This window comes from Xiphophorus couchianus, chromosome 1 (genome assembly GCF_001444195.1).
Source record: "Xiphophorus couchianus chromosome 1, X_couchianus-1.0, whole genome shotgun sequence".
Lineage (NCBI taxonomy): Eukaryota > Metazoa > Chordata > Actinopteri > Cyprinodontiformes > Poeciliidae > Xiphophorus > Xiphophorus couchianus.
This window is the reverse complement of record NC_040228.1, coordinates 11,253,058-11,275,456: the sequence shown is the minus strand read 5'-3', so window position 1 is coordinate 11,275,456 and position 22,399 is coordinate 11,253,058. Positions and strand designations below refer to the sequence as shown.

The window sequence follows — 22,399 nt, the reverse complement described above, 5'->3', positions numbered from 1 at the left end:
AGGTCTAAATTAATTGTTGTGTGTTTTGAGAATTTGTCCTGGTAAACGGTGAACATCATTTGTTTCCCTGTGTTTAGCTCCGTAGACTTTCCATACAATCTCAGCAACTTTTGTTTCACTGCTGAGGTGATGCATCCCAACAGCATGATGCTGCCTCCTTCACAGTGAGCGTAGTGTTTACGCTCATGTGCAGCATTAGTATTTTTTTTCTTGTACACAAAACAGAACAGCTGTGTTTTGAACTGGAGGAAATATTTAGAAGAATACAAATGCACACTGTTCAAATTTTTATTTACAATTCTGAAAACTATGTGTAGTTTTCCCCCCAATGCCCCCAACTACGAGCCTCTTTGTGTTGGTCTACCGCATAGAATCTCAACCAGTTATATTATGTCTTGTGGCTCAAACATGACAAAATGTGCAAAAGTTTTAGAGGTATTAATACTTTAGCAAGGCACTAATTCCCCAACATAACAGACTCCCGTGTCACCGAGCTCTAAACTGATGAATTTGACGACACATTAGAGAAGGCGTTCTCTCTTTTCAAGTACCTTTAAGTTCCCTGAGTGCTCCCAGTCACTGTGATTTTTGTCATGTCCCCAGGAAAGTACACATAATTTGAATTCTAATGCAGCAAATCCTTTTATCTTGTCAAAATCCTCTTTGATTCAGTTTGCAAAAGCGTCGCTGTGATTTCAAAAAGAAAGATGTGAGAGATAAGATAGGGGGGGGGATGATCACCTTTAAAGGGCTGCTATTTGGATTGAACTCAGCCACTGCGCTGCCAGCGACAAGAGCTTCCATTGTGAACTCGATGTCCCGCACAGGCAGAGCGCGTTGCACTCTTACTGCTTCATGTTTTAATGAGTAACAATTGTTGGCCAATTTGCATGTAAAACAATGCAATTACAAACAAGCATCAAAAAGCTGTAAAAACTTCTAAAAAATGTAAATTACTCTCTATTATTAAGCGCAACAAAACCCGAGCTATCCCTGCAAGCCTGGGCCTCAAGGTTTAGGATGCTGGCTTCCATTATTTATGCTATTCACAAGCCAAACTTTTTATTTTTTATTTTTTTTGTAGGGTTGTACAGTTGGGTGCTTTAATCTATTTTTGCTGTAAATTAATGAATTTTTAAAGAGGACTAGTCCTCGCTGAATAGGGCTGGGATGTGGGAATGTAGCTTCAGTTGCGGTGGCGCCGTGCTATAGCCTCCTTTAGTGTGTGCAAAGCGCGAGTTCACAAACAGCATCCCATCTCTGTCTCTCTTGGGACCTTTCGCTGGGGGAGTTTGCTGAATGTTGCACTCTTATGTATTATTTATGACAAAATATGCCTTTTTAACTCCGCCGTTGTCAGAATCTCAAATTCTGATAGCTTTTTTTTTTTTTTTTTCCCCCACATTTTGGTTGCTGTAAGACTTGCGGGTTGCTAACTCCTACCGCGGCGCATGTTTTTTTTAGGTGTTGCGTTCTGTGTGGGCTTAGCGGGTAAATATTTCATTCTAGGGCTGGTGAGAGTCAGTTACTGATTGAATTCCTTAGATGCCAAATTTTTTAACCTTATCTCAATAGGATTTTCTGTTACATCTGAAAGAACCACGACATTGAATGAAGATGTTGATGGATGAACTTGGTTGACATCAGCCAGCTAATGAAAGTTTTCCATCACCAATAAAATATGAGCCTCTGTATTAATCATCTTTTTATTCCCTTTCAGAGACGGGTTAGCCTGACCAGTCTGTTGAAGGCTGCTGACTTTGAAGTAGTGCCTTCCATTGATGCCTCCCCAGGTTTCGCGTATCAAATGATAATTGCTTAACCTAGCTCCATTTAGTGGCACACGAACAGCCATGCTGGGGGCAGCTGATTTGCCTTGATATCTCATAAATGAACCTTTTCAGGGTTATGTTTTGCCAAAGCAGAAAGTAATTAAGATGTTCAATGTGGCTTTTTGGACCTTTTCCTCTCTCCTTTGAATGGCCCGCACTTCTAGACATGTCAGCGCTCAAAATGCCTACAGAGTTCCTTTGACACATTAGCCCTGCTCTTGCCAAAAAGAAGTCCTTTCCAGAAACCCCCTCTGCTCCGCGCGCTCCGGGTGGGTATTTTGTCATTTCTTCATTTTCCACTGAAAATATTTTGATGCCTCTTTCCTTTGGCTCCCCATCCCTCACCACCACCCTCCCCTTTCTCACCCATCCCCCGTCACTCCATTGAAAGTTCGCTATTAAAATGCAGAACTGTAAAGCCCCCTCTCTCAGTCTAAAAGCCTGCTAGCAGCGGGAGACTGTTGGCTGTTAGTGATGCATACAGCTGAGTGAGTGCATAACAGCTACAAAATCTAATGGGTGAATACATTCAATCACACACACACTCATCCTCAGCTCTTTTAAAGGGACAGTCATCAAAGCGCTATCCACAGCACACAGAGTGGTATATTATAACATTATTTTCAGAGAAGAGGAAAGAACGATTTTTTTTTGCTTTTAAATGCCCATATCCTCTTTTTTATAGAAACGACACGTGAAATTTCTTCTATGAACTCCATCAAGTCAAGCTGAAAAAGTTTACTTGTGTTTCTTTTAATTTAGTTGATCATAACCCTCTGAAATCATTATTTTTTTTTACTATGATCTTAACCTCTACTTATTCCTATTTCTGTTGAACTAATAAAACTATTCACTCTGCTCATTTAAATGCATCAGTATAATTGCTACCAAGGCATCCTCCACTCAATATTTCTATGCCTTACCCAGATAAATATGTATGACTTACATTTACGGTTAGGGGTTTCCTAAAAAGTGAGGCTACAATTAAATCAAGAAGGTTTTTAGCCAACATATACTGAAGTTGATTGCTTGCATTATGTACCAAAGCACATATGCATTTGGTTGCTGTTCTTTATTAAAAGTGCAGTTTTTTTAGATAAATCCCAAATTTGTGTCACACATTTGACTATGTAAAACTGCCTTTTGCTGCAATTACAGCCTACAGTCAAATAAAGTCTTTTCGAGTATGTCTCTTCTAGCTTTGTACATCTAGAGGTGAAAATCTTTGCCCCTTCCTGTTTGCAAAATTAGCTGAAGCTCAGTCACTTTGGATGGAGAACATCTGGAAACAGCATTTTTCACTTTTTACCACAGATTCTCAACTTGATTTAGGCTCTAGGATTTGACCGGGCCATTCTAAAACATAGCTAAGGCTTGGGCTTAAACTTGTGCTTCACAAGATGACGATAACATGAAATTACAATGTTATTGTTGAATTTTATGTTGATGATATCAGTTGCAATTCACTCACACTTTCCTCACTTTTCTTTTTCTATGACTCCAGCACTCTGGCATGAACTGTGGCACGAGCATCTTGGCCTCTAAGATTTGTGTCAGGTGTGGGCATGAAAGGCAGTGAAAGTTTTGTTGCAATGCTCCTGAAATGTTACAGCCTACTAAATATTGCATCCAAGAAGTTTTTTTACATGCAGTATTACACATATTGAAATTGCAGTTCAAACTGTGATTTGATGTATTGTGCAGCTCTAAAGTAAACCATTCCATCGTACCTTTAGTTGTATGTTTAGGGTTGTCAAAGGTAACACTGTGGTCTGACTTATTATTTATTTTTTTTGCTGTCTCTTAACAGGTTTTCTTCCAGGATTATTCTATATTTAGCTCCATCCATCTTCACTTCAACTCCAAACTGTTTCCTTGTTCTTTGCTGTAGAAAAGCGTCCTAACAGCTGCCACAGCTGTATTTAACTGTGATTTGTTCATGGTGCATTGTTACCTGGCACACAGATAATTTTACATGAGGACTGAAAACTAAACATGACTTCTTTAATTTTTCTTCCTTATTTGTTGCTCTTTGGTAAAGGGCAGGTCTGTGGAATGGATAGCTAATCCTTGTGCTGTCAACCAGTTCTTTCCTCTGAACTTTCTGCAGCTTCTCCAGGGAAACTAAGGCCCTTTTGGCTTGGTCTTGCCTAGCCTTTCAGTTTAGATGGATGACAAAGTCATAGCAGATTTGCAAATGGGACATATCCTTCTCATTACTCTTATGATAGATTGAGCTTAGAATATTGTTTTATTACCCAACTCTGCTTCTCTGCAAACTTATGCCTGACCTGTCTGGTATGTTCCTTTCTCTCTACTGTTTGTTCACTAACACTCTCCAGGCCTTCACTGAACAAGTTTATTTAAACAGAGATTAAATTACAATAAGATAAACTTGATTTATTAGTTGGTTGCCTTGGATTTTATTTATGGGTATCTGAATAAAGAGCTCTGAAAACAAACACATGTCACACTGTACAGATTTTTATTTGTAAATGTGCTACTTTGTGTTACTCTATCACATATAATGTCAAGGTACGTTCAAGTCTTTGGTTATGTGGAAACTTTTAAATGGTATTCTAACTTATGCACTGATGAACAGCTGCTACCACTGTTTTGCTTGCTAACGCCTTGTGAAGTCTTTGTGGTCTCTTTGTGCTCATGTGGATTTTCTTCAAGTACTCCAGCTTCCTTCCTCAATTCCAGTGGTGAATGTGAGGCTATTTGTTTGTTCTAGATTTTCATCAGGTGTGAGGGCATTTTTGCTCCTGTGCTTTGTCCATCTGTGTTGCTTTGTCATTAACGGGCCAAGGACTACTGTGAGCCAGAGGTTACAAACCAAGAATTTCTCCTGAAAATCAGCTTCAGTGGTTAAATGAGTCAAGCGTTGGAATTGAGACAATTTGACTTGGACGAAAACAATAGCAATGAAAAAACTAGTTTACTTTCTTAGGATTGGTTTTAATGTGATGTGTGAGCAATACCCTAAGTTGTCAACTGCAGCTCATATTTCATTAGTCATTTGTCGAAACTAAATACAGTTGCTGCTGCACTTTGACATGTCTTCTCTCCAGTGATCATGTTCCTGTAGAGCCATGCTGATACAAAACCCGACCGATATCAGACATAGAAGGTATAGCGTTGAGGTTAGATTAGTCACCGTGGGACCAGTTGTCGGAGTCGACAAGGTAATTGGTTGTGTCTACCCACCCAGCAGGGTCCCTTTACACCTAAGCAAAGTCATATCCCCTTTTCCTTTGCTGGTCTATGCTATTACTCATCATCTCAGCACCTCAACAGGCTAGCGGTGTGAAGCATTACAATGTGCGACCGCGTAGGCATCCCACGCTCTGCAACTTCTCAACAACAGCAGCAGCGGCAGCACAGCAGGTCGGGGCTTGTGGCAGGCTGATTTGCAGTTCGAGCCTCCTCGTAATGAGAGGAAAATAAGCACTTGTTATACCGTGTCTTGTGTGTCACCACCCAAATCCCACCTACCCACCGACATTAGATCCTTAGGAAAAAAAGAAAGGAAGGCACACTAATTAAGACGGCTTCTTGGGATTTGGAAAAAAAAAGAAAAGAAATGTTTGGATATACTTCTTGCATAGTGGAGAGGCCTGAAGGAGAAGAATCCTTATCGAGTTTTTCTTGGTTCCTTTTTCAGTATAGTCCCTCTGCCTGACTAGTTTAGTGTTATAATTTCTGCTGCTACACATGTTTTTTTTTGTTGTTTTTTTTTCCTTCATGTAATTAAAGCAAGATACTTTTCAGATGCTGGGCATTTTCCCTCTTCTTCTTCTTCATGTTGGTATATTAGGGCTCTCCATGGGGAAAGGTGGAAAGAAACCAATGTGTTTTATCTTTGTTGGCAGGCTTTTTGAAGCTCTCACACCTTTATCATTTACTGCATGAATAGAGGATGCGTGGGCCATTGATTGGGTTCTTTGTTGTTGAAGAACACATGAAGGTTAGCGCATAGGGTTGGGATGAAAGTTTAGATGTTTTTGTCATTTTATTATTTTGTGATTTAGATGTTAATTCCATGTAAACACATATTTAGGGTATTTTTTACTAAGTCTTTTCGTATATCCTATTTCAATACTTCTTTCTGCCACAGCATTAATTTGCAGTTCAATGCACTTAGCCAATTATCCAATTAGGTAATAACATTATTTAGTGACTTCCAGCAACTTTTAAGGCAGCCAATAGTTATTTTACTTCGTGAGTTGGCAATAATGGCGGTATCATATCACTTAACAAGCAACTTTAATGTTGCTTTCATAAAATCGAATAGCTTGTCTTTCAAAAAAAATAAGAGCCTACTTTTTCAACGTATTGGCTTAACTTCCTTTATCACTCTCATATAGTTCTGCTCTCTCTCAAACCACTTAAAAAAATCTTGCTTACAGAATTGCTAACCCTCATTAGCATGTCTCGTTCCTCAGATTTATGTCCTCTTACACAAATATGTTCTTCTTCTGTTTGAACCCTGCACTTCATCGTTTTCTCTGCTTGCAGGTTTCCTTTGCTCTCTCTTGAAGCAAAGTGGAAATTCTTCCTGGTAACAGTTACAGTCAAAGAATGAGGGTTTGATTATTTTTTTTTTAACATCACTGTCTTCCTTTTGGTGTGCTTGTAGTGCTCATAAGAGTTCACTCCAGAGGTATCTCTGAGCAGAGAGAGCAGAGCTGAAAGTACAGGTTTTTCCCTGAGAGTTTGAGCGAGTGGAGCAGGATTTAAACGAGAGCAGAGGATATCTGTACAAGAAGCATATCTGCAAGCAAGAGTTACTTTTCTTTGAGTGAGAGAAGATTTTGTGGGTAAGGACATTACAATATGTAAAAAAATAAATCTTGCTCTTGCATATAAGATGTATGCTTTTAGATTTTTAAAAGAAAAGGAATCCTCTATTATTATGGCAAAACTTGACACAAAGTTCCTGCTCAGAGAAATTTTCCCGACAACAGGACTCTTGACAATTCTTATTTCCTACCAAAATTGCTATATTTGTTAATATTAAAACCTTTCAAAATATAGTTTTAATGTTCTCTGCTGGACACAATAAATGAGGAAATGGCTGAATCAACTAAAACCTTCAGTTAAAATCTAATCAGGGAGTTTAGGTAGGATTTGTTACCAAAAAGACCAAAAGTTGTTTCATGTGCCATTATTGAACATGAAACAACTTGTTTCATTTACAAATTTGTACACTTAAAAATTAATATGTTAGACTTAATTTTGATTGAATTAACTGGGAATTACTAAACATGCTGTGAAATTATTTTTACAGCATTAGATGCTGTTGTTCCATTGTTACCAACTAAAGTGGTTTTTATTAGTTAAATCAAAGCATTTTCTCTGAAGACTAACTTGGCATTTTCAGTCCAACGAAGGTAAACTACAGTACAAAACAATCACGCATGGACAATATTATTTTCTTTCTTTAGCTATGACTCATGGCAAAATTATTTGTAAAACCCTTAATAAGGGGTGTTGCTAAGTTTGACCCAGGAAATATTTTTGGGGTGAGTATTTTGCTTAAAGCTGTAATAATAAGAGGCTGAGGGTTATTTAGCATATGTTTTTATTGCTTGCGTCTGTCTGACAGGGATGTGAGAGGCTGAGTGGGACAGAGAGGTGGGCACGGACTTGTTGGGAGAGAGAGGCACGTCAAGCAAGAAAATGAAAATGTGTATGTGTATGTGTGTGAGAGAGAGGGAGATGTGTGTTGGTGGGTTAGACAGAGGAAAGGGGACGAGCCTTTCAGCTCCTCCGGAGGGTTGGAATTCCTCCTGAGCTGCCCCCCACTCCGCCATCCCCCTTTGGCAGACACTTGTGAAAACAATTCCCCAGCTTTTAGTCACTGTGCAGATCCAATTGCTGTTTCCACCTTGGATGGAATGGACTTTAAGCCAGACAGACACAACATAGAGAGGAAGAGAGAGAGGAGGTTTTAATCAAGTTGGACAGATGCCGAGGCCAGCTGAACGGTTGTGCGATATTAATATCTTATGAGAGCCGTCTGGCAGCGCAAGCTCACTGTCTTGTGTGGTTTTGTGTTTGTACATTGCAGCCGCAGCAGCATCAGCCGCCGTCACGGTCGCCAGATGAAGATTTTGTGAACATGCACAAGGGGAGGACTTTACCTTTCACAGCGCTGACTTCCCCAGATGCTTTGGCCAAAAGAAAGATGGAAGGAAATGGGAAGAGTAAGACACTTATCTCATTCCAAGCCCCCAAACTACTGTCCTACTTAATGTATAATTAATGAAAACAATATGATAAACAGTTTTTAATATCCCTCTCTCACATATTTATGTGCGGTGCTAAAGGCAAAGAGATGAAAGTGCCAAAATATTTTGTTTTCTGTTATACAAAGCTAGACCGAATGTACAAGTTGACATCCATGTGTCTCTGCCAAGTCTGCTTTCTGCTCCAGCTAAGGAAGATGAATAGGCATAGTAAATAAACCTCCTGTTCTTCCCTAGGCTTGAGCCAAGACTGCAGCACAGAACCCATTCAGTGAGCCAGCAGAATATCCCTCCGTACGCCACGTCGCTGAAGCCCCTCTCCTTCTATTCTTTTTACCCTCCGGAGCATCGAGCACCATGACCTCTGAGCTGGAGAGCAGCCTCACGTCGATGGACTGGCTTCCACAGCTCGGCATGAGGGCAGCCATCCAGAAGGCAGACATGGGACACCACCACAGTCACCTTGGGCATCACCACCATCACCACCACCACATGCACCATCATGGGCACAGCCTGGGGAAGAAGATTGTGCATCTGGATCCAGGAATCACACTGGACCAAGAGGAAGCGGCACAGCACAGAGACGGCAAACCCCCCTACAGCTACGCCAGCCTCATCACCTTCGCCATCAACGGCTCTCCGCGGAAACGGATGACGCTCAGTGAGATCTACCAGTGGATCTGCGACAACTTTCCTTACTACAGAGAGGCGGGCAGCGGCTGGAAGGTAAGAGAGGATAAGACAGGCAACTCCAAAATTAGAGTTTTTTTTGTTAGAGTATAAGAAACTAATATAGCAACCATAACACTGATCATCAACTCCTATGAAGGCAATCATCCGAGTCATCTGAATATTGCTGAGTGGTACTTTTCAGGATGTGCTGAACTTTGAATTCTAGTTTTGGTTCACAATATTGTTTATGAAAGTTTGCAATGCCCTGCTGATGTCATGTAGCTCTGAGTTTTCTAATATCTGTGTAGGTTATACTGCAATGAGTCTTGAGCTGTTTGGTCTGTCTCTCTTTTCCTCTCACCTTTTCTCTCTCTCTCTGTCTCTTTTCAGTGTTTTTGAAAAAACAAAAGAGTCTCTATAGTCTGTGGCATTCCAGTCTAAAACTCTTATACCAGCAGGGGGCACTAATGCCAATATCGCCCCATTGAAAAGCAGTTGTCCTTTTCACTTGCAGCACTACTGAAAAGATGAAAGTACTGAGCATGGCTAAAGTAGTACTCAGCTTAAGTTCTACCAAAAGAGTTGTTCTGCTTGTTCTCTTTGGGATTGTTTACCCTTTCCATCCTGAAAAAACACAATATAAAACTACATTCTTGGGGTTCTTAGTGAAAGTGTTGGTAAGCATGTTTTTTAAGGTTTGCCAGTACGTCATAGTTTTCAACAATCTCATGATATTCAGTTCATATGTAGGGAAACTGCGTTTTAAAGGATCTTTATTTTGCAGATTATATGTGACTATTCTTTCTTCTTTCTCTGGTTTTCTCTCATTTGGTTGTGCCTATTCTGTACGTTTTACACTTCCAAAAATACAGTGGAAATGTGGTTGCAGAGTGTATTTGATGTATTATTCTATGTCTGATTGCTCCTAAAGTTTCAGTCTGGACAGTTGTATTTTTGTTTTCTTCTTCTTCACACTTTTGGTGATGGTCTAATCACGAGCTAACCTAACTAAATATTGCTTTGATCTTAGAATCCACTGTCTCTCTCCATAAGAGGCAGTACTTACAGCTTGTGGTTTTCATCTCATTGCCAACTCTAAGATCAATGTTACTCTTATGTATGTGACCCTATGGTCCTCTTTGATGTTCTCAGCAGGAAAACCTTGCAGCCCTGCACAGCATTCCTGCAGTTCTTAACAGCCATAGAAGAACAATGTCAATTTCTGCATCTTGAAAGTCTAAAAAGTTCCCAGACTAAGGCCGTTTGCTTAAGGCGTGTTTCACATTTCTCTCAAATGTCGATGTTTTATATACATACGAGTTGAATTATTTTAATTCCACTTTAACATTTTCCGTTTTTTATTTGCTAACATTTAAGCATGTCTGACTCAACAAGAGGAATTAATATTGGCTACCGATTGCATCATATCCCATGAAACTCATACTGATGGTGCTCGGAGTGCCAAGCACCGACTGATCCCGCTGTTGCCTTAAACAGCACAGAAACCTTTTAGTGAACTGAGAATGATTGACAGGTGCATTTTGTCTCATTCAGGGGACATTATTAAATCCTTATGCAAATGTAGCAATGCAAATCCTGGCTAATACGAGCAGAAAGGTGCCGCTGTTATTGGAGACAAATGAATAGATCCCTGTGGTTGTGTCTTGGGGATTCTGTGGCTTATTAGTGAAGAAGGGGATGGATATAGTCCTTCGACTGATGCACTGAAAAGGCTGTCTGCAAACTATGAACCAATTCATCTCTCCGAGAGTGGGAACGTTTTTCCTCTTCTCTCATTATTTCTCTTCCCTTTCACTTTCCATCTTCATCTCCTGAGCACTTGCACTCCACCAAACCATCTCCCCGCCTCCTCTCTCAGCCCTCCCCGTCAGTCACTCCTCTCGTCTCTTCTTCTCTTTTGCTTTCACAAACTCGTGTTTGCTCCCTGTCTGTAATCTTGAACGCACCGTTCCCTGAACATAGACGCATGCCAGAAATGGAGACAAAAAGGTTATGATCCAAGCCTGGGCTTTTGCTGGCAGAGTTCCTTCACCTGCACATAGATTCAATCAATTAGTTTTTCTTTTTGTCTCCAGAGAGGTGATAAAGGTTACCAAGACAATTTTTGGCTTTTTCTTACCGCTGCTCATGAATGCATTCTGCTGTTGGTTGTACTGGAGTGCAAGGATATTATTGTACCCCATAATTACACCATGATATGCATTGATTGTGTATGTGTGTGATTGAATCCTGTTAAGATCATTAACACACTACATTGGTGGCACTGAGATATTCTTCTCGGTCTGGCATTGCAGAGCTATTCTGCTTTTTAATAAGCCAGGTACAATACCTACAATCTATTGAATAAATTAGAAAAGCAGCACGGCAAGCATTTTGACTTTTATTTTTTTTTACCAAGATAGGTTCTAATAAATAATGAAAAAGTTTGGCATTCATCTGTAAAAAGCAAATCTTTGGCTTGTCCTTGAACTTGTCTTTTAGAAGCTTCCAGTGCCTTAAATATTTGTCAAATTTACTCATGTTAAAGCCACACATTTTAATGCAGCTAATTTGCATTTCATGAGAAAAGAAAATGATGCATGGCTTTCAATTTTTTATTCTCAAACAAAAATCTGAAAGGTGTGGCATGCATTTCCTTTACTAGAATAAAAGGGGACTGAATAAACTCCAGTAAAACCAGTTGTCGTTAGAATTTACTCAATTAATGAATACTAGAAGCACAAGATGTTGCTTCGGTCAGACAAGGTTAAAATTGAACTGTTGGGCCTGCAAACAAAATAGGTGTGGCAGAAAACTAACACTGCACATCATCCAGAAGACTCTATCCCCACTGTAAAACACAGTGATGACAGCATCATCCTGAGGGATGCTTTCCTTTGCCAGGGAAAGAGATGGATGAGGCTAAAAAGGGTGTGGAGATTCACTCACTACAGCTAAAGCTGCAAAAGAACGGTACAGATCAAAACGCTTTTGTGCGTCAGAATGACTTGGTGAAAGTCCAGACCTAAACTTATCTGTGAATCTGATCAGATCATTATTTATAGAAATTGTTGAGATCCCCAAATTATTATCTTTCTACTTTCCATTCATGCAATTCTGTGTTGGTCTATTGCATAAACCAGGTGTGTCAAACTCATCTTCATTTATCAAAAATCTGAATGTTCCTAAAAGGGTCAGTTGTCCCAGAATGAATTGATGAAACCCATTACATTGCTAAAATATCAGTAAATAGCTGTTTCAGCATTCAGTAAGCGTTTCTTAAAATTAAATCATATTGAACATTTTTTCACACTGATCAGTCCATCCAGGTTTCCGTGATTGTTTTTGTGGGATATTTTACAATCAAAATAACTTATTTTTCAAATTTAGAAATATTTTTGAAATAATTTTTACGATATTTGCGCTAATGTGTGATGTTAAATATGACTTTTTATTATTCGCTGCATCGATAAAGACTATAACTAGACATGAAGGCAGCAGTCACTTAAGTCCAATGTTTTTTGGCCAATTTTGAGAGAAAAATGTCAGTAAAATCTGAAAAATGTGGGGATCTGTTGATTTTGTGTGACTTCTTTTGTGTGAATTTTGCACATTTGTGAAAAACTGAAGGGAGTTCTTGATATAATTTGGAGTCTGGAGGGGCCACATAATATTTGGCACCTGGCCCTTGAGTTTGACACATGTTTTCATAAACCCACCTAGATTTGGAAGTTGGAACCAAACTTAATGTAAACAAACTGAATGTGTATGAATATTTCTGAAGCTTCTCTTAATAGATCAAAGTACATTATATTGAGTGAGTAATGCATTAGTTTGTACAGAAAGGCTTTAGACCATTGCTTTCTGGGTGACCTAACCCATCACAGCAGGGCTTGTTTTGTATCAGCCGTCACAGGGAACGTTACATAAGCCCAGCTAATTCCGGTTAAGGTGATTGCTGTCTGCTGCACACAGTAGGATCCAGACTCAAAATTGTCTTATTGACAGATTCTACAGATATTGTTGTGGTTGACATATCCACCTGTGTGAAGTGCACACTCTTAAGATGGATGTTTTTTCTTCTTCTGAATTTAGACTTCAGGCAAACTCTCATGCTTTCAGGAAACACTTTGCATATATGATGCGTCCGGATTGTCTTGTCTCTGTTCGCCTGCCGCCGCGCGTGCACGTACGCTCACACACGAACCGGTGGACCCAGAGAGAGACTCCCGCTCAGGTAGGCAGAGTACGTGTGCAGTCTGCAGATTACACGCAGGGAGCTCGGCAGGAGATGAGATGGGAGGAGGAAGAGAGGTGTGTGTGTGTGGAGGGTTGGGGGGGGAGGTTGCTGTTAGAGAGCAGCGAAGAGGTTTACTACCCAGCACACGCACTTCGTCTGCTCTGTATGATAATGTGAGAGTGCAGGAATGGCAGAGTTTAAACCAGGACAACATGCATGCACCAGCTCGACCACACGAACGCATACAACCGCCGTATTGAATGGGTTGCATTTACCCACACGGTCTCAGTTTCAGATGTATTAAAAGTGAAAGCAGATATCTTTCTCTTGTACTCGTTCAGCCTCTCAAGGTCACGAGAGTTTTGGGTTCATTGGCAAGAGAAAATGAATATGGAAAGAACTCTTTTTATCTGAGATGTATTGACGAGAAGCTTCAGCTTGAGCATGCATGCATAAACGATTTGTTTTTGGACCTTGTTGAATCTTCTTAAAACATCTAGTATTACAAGCATGCGTACCATTTTGTTTTTCTTTTTTTTTCAATGTTTTCTTTAAATCATGGGAGTAAGCTGGAAGAGGGCTATGACTGGAAACAGCGTTGCATTAGGATGCGTCATACTCGTGTTATTTAGTATCTCTGGAACGTCTTTATCTCCCCTATGTTATCTCTACCAGCCTCACTCTCACTCCCCGCTTTTGTGCTCGCACATGTCCTGCCCCCCCGCTTCCCCTTTTAAAAAACCCCAAAACATCCCTATCTGGTCCACGTGTCGGTCCACTCTCGAGGCCAGCTTGACCACAGCTTATAATGAGCACACAGTGGGACACCAACGTTCACTGCAGGTTTCCCATTTTCTCTCTTTGTCCTTTTGCCGCCAGCTTGTAGGGGTGAGGCATCTGAAAATAAAATAATGTCTTGCAATTTTGATTTTGTTTTATTCTATGATAAATAAGTGGAGAGTATTACTTCAACATTTTATTGACTATGTTATGTGAAACTATGAGTTACATTATTCATCTTGTGTGTTTTTTTAAAAGTATTTTCAATATAATTTAGCTTCGTTTATCAACAGGACCCTTTTCTATTCTCACCACTGTCACCAGATTTCAGAAGGTAGATATTTTGGCCTAGATTTCTAACTGTTGGCTTCTGCTTTCGGTCTGCATTAGGTGTGTGGCTGATTGAAAGCGTACAAGTTTTTACATATCTAAGAAACAGGAAATTATTATTTTCTGGGATTTTTATACAATTTGAGCTACCTTTCAGAGTTCATCGGTCACATTTGTTTTAGTTCAATAACAGACTAAAAGTTTACTTTAACCATTTACCTTTAATCTCCATTTAGAAAGTTGATGATGGTGTTTAGTTTAGGGCAAAGTTTCCTTTAGAAATGGAATGAAAGGCCAAGAAGAGGGAGATTGATAGAAAATGTGGAGTTTAAAACAACAAATGAATAACTGGTGTCAGTCTTTTACAGCAAGTTAAGGACAGCTATAAAGAGATTAAAACTTTTTCAGAAATACTTTCATGACTATCAATATTTGCATTAAGAATAAAGTCCTAATTGGGAAACTGGAAAACATATTTCCCTTCTGTGATTTGGGGCTGCCTGTTTTAAAGTGGTTGGTGGGAAACATGACAGCAGAACTCCTTCATGATTTCCACGGTCAACTTTCTAAATGACGAATTGCTTTTTCTACCCGGATTTTTAAATATTAATATGTCAGGGACAGTAATTTATATCCTGCGTTGTTTACTTGAACTGATAAGATGCTCACAGATAATAACGGACGAGTGATTTATCAAAGCATGTGTGTATGAAACATTTTAAACAAATTTAAAAACAAAAAAATGCATTTCTCAATTAAAACTGATCATAATACAAACTCTGAATGCATGTAAGCCTGCATTATTTTAGAAAACAAAGATACATATTTATATTTTTAACAGATTAAGGCAGCTAAAGTGGTTGATAATAAAAGTTAACCGTGTTTAAGAAAAAGATAAATTGAATAGTGGTGGATCTTCCGTTTATCCTGTCCTTTCTGATATGCAATGTCTCTTCTGTAATTTCCTTTCCGCTGTGTCGCATTGTGTTGTTATACAGGATGACAGGAAAATGAGGCAGTAATATGGGCCCAGTTCACTGCAAGACTGTTTTTGTTGGGTTGTGCTTAAAAGCAAGAGGAAGAAAAGCATTTGAAGTCTGCAATGTAGGTGCTATTCACATAGTTTTTAAAAAAGGCAGTTCTTCAGTTGCTCCACTTTATTCTTTTCTAAATTAGATTAAATTCTGACCACAGATTATTTTGGGTTCATGTTGTGATGCATCAGATAATCAACTTAGTTGAATAAATAAGCCTGTGCTGATAATCTGAAGGCTTGAAAAGACATTGAGATGTTTAAATTGTAATTTCTATATGTGGGTATGACGATGTCTGCAGAAGTCTGGAACTTGATTTCAGTATTCTACAAGTAGGCTAAGAAGGAGTTAAGAGTGCCGCTCCTTCTGTTCCTTTTTTAATTGTCTTGTTTCGTGCTTCCTATCTTTTTAGTTCTTTCCTTTTTCATTTGTTTAGTCTTTTCTTCCATTCTTCTTTCTCTCTTTGCCTTTTTTGTTGTGATGTCATTATTTCTGTCCTCTCTTGTTTTATTTCTATTTCCTTTTTCTGTCCTTCATTCATTGATCCCTTTCTTTCTTTCTTCCTTCCCGCTTCCCTTATGTGCTACCCATCTTTCTTTCTTGTTCTGTCCTTCATTTCATTTCAATAATTTGATCCTTGCTTCATTCCTTCATTTATTCTCTCTGTCGATTCTTTCCTTACTTGCATCCATCTTACTGCCTTCCATTCCTTTTCTTATTGTGCCCTCCTTCCTTGTTTCACTTCTCCCTTCCTTTCTTTTGGTTTCCTTCTATCCATGTGTCCTTTCTTGCAACTTGCTTGCTTACCACTACTCCTCCTATTTACTTTACTTTACCCTTTCTTCATCCATTCCTTTCTATTGTCCAAATGTTGCATTCTGTCTTGCTTCCTACCTAACTTTGTTGCATCCTGTCTTGTGGCCTCCATTCTTCCTTCTTCTTTTCCTTTTTACTGCTGCATGTGAGCTTCCTTTCTTGTTTCCCCTTATGAGTCCTTCATCCTTTGCACCCTCCTTTCTTGTATTAACCTGCTGTTAAGATAAGTTCATAGTGAAATTTACTACTTCATCTTTATGAAGGAATATTTAGGAAATTTATACACCACATACAAAACACAGTCCAGACATGTGCAGTCGGTGCTGACTAAATCGGTCTCTCTGAAACCCTGAGGCTTCAGGCAGCCTCTCATGCAGCCAAGCTAATTGCGTGCAAATTAGCAAACCCTAATATGAGGCTGTGAAGGGCAGCCGTACCACAGAGGCCTTTGCCCTTTGGCTGACCACCGCGTATCACAGACAATCACCTGATATGAATCATTACTAGGCAATTTATTCAGGGTCACCACTCTTACTGCTGCATGTGAGCTCTACAGCTGAGAGCCTCGACAATCAGCACTATGCTTCATTTCCATCACCTGTTTTGATCATTTTGGTTTAATACAAAGTTGGGTAAGGCCACACCTATGCACATCTGTCCACATATGGAAGAGAATGTCTTAATATCAGAGGTGGTGTGAAACATGAGATGACATGATGGACAGTACTGGGTTCACGATGAGATTTTAGGAATCACTTTTTGAAAAACCAAGAAACTCCATTTTATTGTTTTTACATATAAAATAGAACTTTCACAAAGTATCATGGAAAAAAACAGTAATCGATTGAAGTGTACAACACTCCAGTCAATGTGTGACATCTCTAAAAGGTTTAAAAAATAAATAAATAAAGAAGCAATAAGCATTGGTTAGTCGCGCTGCTGGATTGTAACCAGGTTGGAAACTTCACTTTAAAATGTGAAAAGCAGAAATGGGAGCACGAGGCAAAAGACATATTAAGCAGTTTATTGAAACCGACATTTAAAATGAAACATCAACTCAGTAGTCAAAACAAAAACTTTAAACAGAACTAAAGGTTTCAAAAAAGTTCTAGTATTGTTTAGGCCCAATGATCAATTCAGAAGTTAGTTCAGGCATTCTTGACATGAGTATTGCAGTCATTGCTCGATGGCTTCTTGAAGGACATCCACGGTCTAGACCTGGCATCTGCTTTTGTAAATGTCTCTTTCCGTTTAGTCTCAAATGTTTTGTTTCTAATGTGATTTAGGTCAGAGGAACATGAAGGAGTTTCCAAAACAGGGACGTTGGTTCCCCTGGAAAAAGTCCTTTGTAAGATGAACTTTGTCACCCCTTCTGACGAAAGACTCAGTAATGACTGCACAGCCCAGGGCCTTCAGTCATAAAGGTCTGCCCACTGTAGCATCCCCACATAGCCAGCAGTAGCTTCACTTCCCTGTACAACCTGAAGATCCATCATTCTACTGAAGGAAAAGGTTCTTGTGAGATCCTCTTACCCTTTCAGTAACAATGGAAACCATCAATACACATTTTTCTCAGGCTTAAAATTTCCCTTCATCTTTTAATGTTTACCTATGGTTATTAGAGCTGCAGTCATTATCAGTAAGAGCCTTAATTTGGGTCAAGGATCGGTCTGTGTCTTCACGGACACACAGTTGGATGCTCTGGCTGAGCACAGTTGATATTTAGTGGCTTGTGAACTTGGCTTTTGTGTCTTGTCCCCCTAAGGACCCTTTCAAGTTTTACAGTTAGTCTTACATGAGCAGAGCTAGAGGTCTGTGAGACGTCTTGCTTGTGCAGCTCAACAGTCCTGCCAAAGACAGAAAACGTTTGGACGTTATGATCAGCGGGTCAAGCTAGTGTGAATGCTGCCCTGTGCATGGATTTGGACTTTTAAGGCTAATGTTCTTAAAGCTTTGATTAGCTGATTAACTACTTGTTGGGGAGTTCATCTGTACAAAGTAAAATCAATTTTACATTTAAAAATATTGTCAAGAAAACTGGTATGAGGTTTGAGATCTATCCAGGTACACACAGAAAAAGGTGCATGAATGCCTGAAGGAAATAAAGCAATCTTGTGTTTTGATTTATAATAATTGAGTGTTTTGATAATGATTAAGTTGAACATGGATGAATACAATAGGTAAAATGACTGTATGTAAGTAATCACTGAATGATTCTGAAGTGTACGAATCATGATTTGTAATAACATGACAACAATGAAATAATTAAGGTTTGATGATTTATAATAAGTGAAAGAGGTGATTAATGCTTATGATTAATGCTTAATGGAAATCAGCACATAGTTTTTAATATTTGACTGTGTTTGAAAGTTAATCAGAGAAAAGCACATAGTTTTTAATGTTAAAAGGAAAAGGGGAAAAAGGAGAAGGGGAACTTGTGAGTTCCTGCTGTCGCAAGCAGTTCTGAACAGATGGCCAGACGCACAGGATGGGTGGGGCGGTATGGTTGGCTAAGAACAACACGCTGAGGAAAGGACGGTACTTTCCATCCCAGCCAGCAGACAGGAGGGGCCGAAACCATGTAAACTAACACTCCCCATACACATATATGGCAGAGAACTGTATATAAGCAGACGGAAAAGGAGAAGTTCTTGTTCTTTGTCTGCGGCACCGAAGTAGAGCTAACAGAAGAAGCAGGTCGTGGAAACAACAGCAGACCACACCCTGGAGCCACGGGGAAAGCTGAAGCTTCGTGCCACCAAAGGGAGACAAGTTCCAATCGTCCAACCCGGGTTCCTGATTCGATCGTCGGTCTTACCTCAACCCAAACATTGCAACAGACTTGGAGAAAGGACAAAGGTCCCGGAGGGATAAAAGAGTTGGGTTTTCAAAAGCAATTGAACCCTCTCTACTTTGCTTCCATTCTAAAGAGGATTTTTTCACACAAAGGATAAAGACTCAGACCAAGGTTTTCGGACGTTCCTGTTGCCAAAGATCCACCACCAACTGGGTATGAGTTGAACTCGCTTCCTAAAAAAGCTATCTCAGAATCTGCGACATAGGTTAGGGAAAGAGACAGGAGGGTATGATTGTACATGTTGATCTTATTATACTGCTCTTGACTTATATACAATTGATTATTGATTTGTATGTCACATATCCCTGCTTAAGCTTGCTTAATAAATTCTTACTCTAAAATTCTAATGAGGTTGGTGGACATTGGAATTAATTGAGTCATTTAATCACTTTTCAGTTCTTTTGATAAAGGTAAAACTAAGGTACATGGTTCTAGTGGTAAGGAGGCTTCATAATTTCCTTTGGCGAGAGTAAAATAATGACCCAGGGACTTACATCCAAGTCACTAAATTTAATCTAGCCGGTTCCAAGAGCAAGTTATATTTTAGAAAGCGAGCTACCGTTAACAGGAGTGGTTATTGGAATTACGCAGCTGTGAGGGCTACTCAGCTGACTGTTTCTTAACTGAAAAGGGTCGTAACTTCTGGATTGGAGGTAGTTAGAGCTAGACGAATCGCTTTCGACACCAGTTTAAATAGATTATCTCTTATAGATCTCTTTTAGGGTAATACCCAGGTCTTAGAGATTTTCCGGACCTGTTAGACAGAGAACTGGTCAGTAGTCAGCCCCGGAGGGTTGTGATGAAGTGGGCGGGGCTAGCTATTGCAGGATAACGGACATGGCGCCCAACGTGGGGCAGAGCCAAGTAGGCGGGCCCTAATAAACCAAGTCAGTAAAAACAGAAGTGTGATTCTGAATAGCTCACTTGGATGGTTAACTCTGAGGGAATAGAGTTAACGGTGACTGATAAGGCCGTCAGTCACAACCCTTGCAGTAACTGTATAGCATGCAGGTGAGGGAAAGCTTCTACTGAGGATAAGGGATAGTATCCAGACAGTGAAGCCAGTAGCCAACACAGCCTGGACCCATCCCTACTCAAGAGCGCAAAGAGAGGCTTTGGGGGATAGGCAACTCGAAGACAAAGACAACTATGGATGACGAAGAAAGGGGGGAACTGGATCCCCTGCAAGAGCCAGCAAAGGGACAAGAGGCAAGCAACATCAGCCGGGATGGAGAGAGTCATCAATCCCATCTTTCCCAATCCACATTATCACAATTGCCTGTATCGTTGATATTACTCGGTGATGGATTGGATTCCTGGATTGAGGTAATTAGGAGGGTTTTCTTTGAATCTCACTACACCATCAAAGAGGACATGGCACGGAACTTAATGAAGTACCTGGTGCAGACTCGGATATACTTTTGCACACAGCTTAAACATGGTCACCGACTGGGAGTCGTTAAATGCCCGGTAAAGATAACCAAGAAATCGGAGATCAGAGAATGGCTGGAATGGTTCGCTGAACTCCTTGAAGGATGGACGATTGGTGAGCTGCGGATGGTCTACAGCCCCTCCGAGAAATATGACAGCCTAGTGAAGACAGCTACATTGGCAGCAGGCATCGAAGGGATCCTGGTGAACCCTCTCACCAGTGGGGTGCGCAAATACAAAGAATATACCGAGGTTCTGCAGAGACTTTCGGCCTTCAAAGAGACCCGAGGAAAAGAGCAGGCCCCAGACAAAGCGGAATCGGAGGTGGCTGAGGCCCCCTCTCAATTGCCCAGCAGAGCCACAACACCGACTAACCAGCCGAAGCAAGATCAGCAGGACCTGATAGACCTGACGGAAGGCGATGACGATATCCCAGCTCGACCGGGAGCATCGAGGAACGACGAGATCCCCTCTGAGCAGTCAGAAGAGGAAAATCACGAGGGATCGCTCATCGACGCCTTCGCTGAGGAACAGTTGGAGCAAGCGGCCAGGGATTGGTCCCCTCGACGGGGTCAGGAGTTCGGGTTTCATCCCCGAGTCCACAGCACGGAAAGGAGGCAGCTGCTGCCACCTACGGAGACTCTAGCGGGCAGCAGCTCCGACGAGGACGGGGAGGAATCGGATGAGGAGCTATGGGACCCCGGCCGCCCTAAAAAGAAGACCCAGAAGTCGGATGTTTGGAGGAGCACCCGAGAGTTGGCCAAAATACCATCAGAGACCATCAGCTTAAGGCTGCAATCCGGGCTCATGATTTACCAGTTTATTGGAGGAATATGGGACCTTGAAGGTGACGGGCTGATTGTGTTCACCAATGATAAATACAAGATCCACAATCGAAAGTTTCGACGCAGCCTTAAAAACCAAGCTGGGAAATACTACCAAAAAGATTCAAAGGTGTTGGAGGCTTCCTGTAGTGAAAAAACTAGGGGAGACGTAGTGATGATGAAGGGCTACAGTCTTCCTTATGGTGCCGTAATCCTGGTCCCAATTGATGTTTACAAGAAAGGAGAGAGTCTGGAGGAATATCGGAAGAAGATGTGGCATGGACTCGAAAGGGGCCTGGTGACCGCCAGCAACGAAAGCATGAGAAGGGTGATGGTGAGCGTGCAGGGACTAAGATCGGCAGATTTGCCAGGGGACACCGCCAGGGCGGTCACAGAGAACGGAGTGGTGAACATAGCCAAGACCAACAGTCATTTCTTTGTGTTCAAAGAGGTGGTGGTGGTGGTTGACCCCCGTATGCATCGACTCCGTACGGAGCAAGGTGTACGAATGGCAACTGAAATGGAGGAACAATGCCGCATCAGCCACCCAGCAAAGGAGATCAAGAAATATCCCTTAAAAATACCCCAGAGTGGAGTTTCAAACACCACCCAGACCGGCACGGCCAAGGTTATGGAGCCACTCAGGATAAAGTTAAGGGAAGCACCAGTCGGGCCAGAGTCCCAGGCCGCAAGATATGTCAAAGAATTCTCATTCGAGGGAAGCAGCAGTGAACTGAGGCAACCCAACACGGACAGAGTCAAGAATGAGCAGCCGACGGTCCAGAGAGAAGTAGGACCGATGAAACCAGCCAAGATTCAACCGCTGAACTCCCCCAGGAGGGAACCTCTTCGACAACAACAGTATGAGGACATCAGCGACTCGGAGGAAGGAGAAGAGCAACAGGAGATCGAACATTCAGAAGAAGAAGAAGAGAGTGATCCCGGCAGCATCTTCTCCGACCCAAAGCAACCACCGACAGGGCATAAGACACTCCGAACAGGACAGCACCGAGGAAAGAAGAAAGAAATAGAAACCTTTGACATCGAGGGTTCTTCTGAGAGACTGGCGAGAGACGTGACCTGGGGCCCCGTACAGGCTAAAGACGGACGGCGTACGTATGTACCAGAGGTCGGTCAGACAGAGTACCAGATTCCAGCAGGATGGGCCAGCAGGCTGGGAGACAAGGTGCTGCTCGAGGTAGAAGCGACAGTCGGGGAGTGGGCTAACATCCTGATGACACCATCCTGCTCTACCCTGACAGCACACTATTCCCTGACCACCAACTTCAGGAACGCATACATGGGAATTATGTATGATGTGATGCTGCG

General features: G+C 41.1%; 1 protein-coding gene across 1 annotated transcript in view; it reads left to right on the top strand.

Moving 5' to 3' along the window:
• LOC114148132 (forkhead box protein J3-like) overlaps positions 1–22,399 on the top strand; it is a 95,565-nt gene that overhangs the window by 5,874 nt on the left and 67,292 nt on the right. Inside the window, exons 2-3 of the mRNA XM_028023137.1 lie at positions 7,909–8,044; positions 8,324–8,812. Coding sequence (XP_027878938.1) covers positions 8,444–8,812 — 369 coding nt within the window. The 5' untranslated portion in view covers positions 7,909–8,044; positions 8,324–8,443. The remainder of the gene's footprint in view (positions 1–7,908; positions 8,045–8,323; positions 8,813–22,399) is intronic.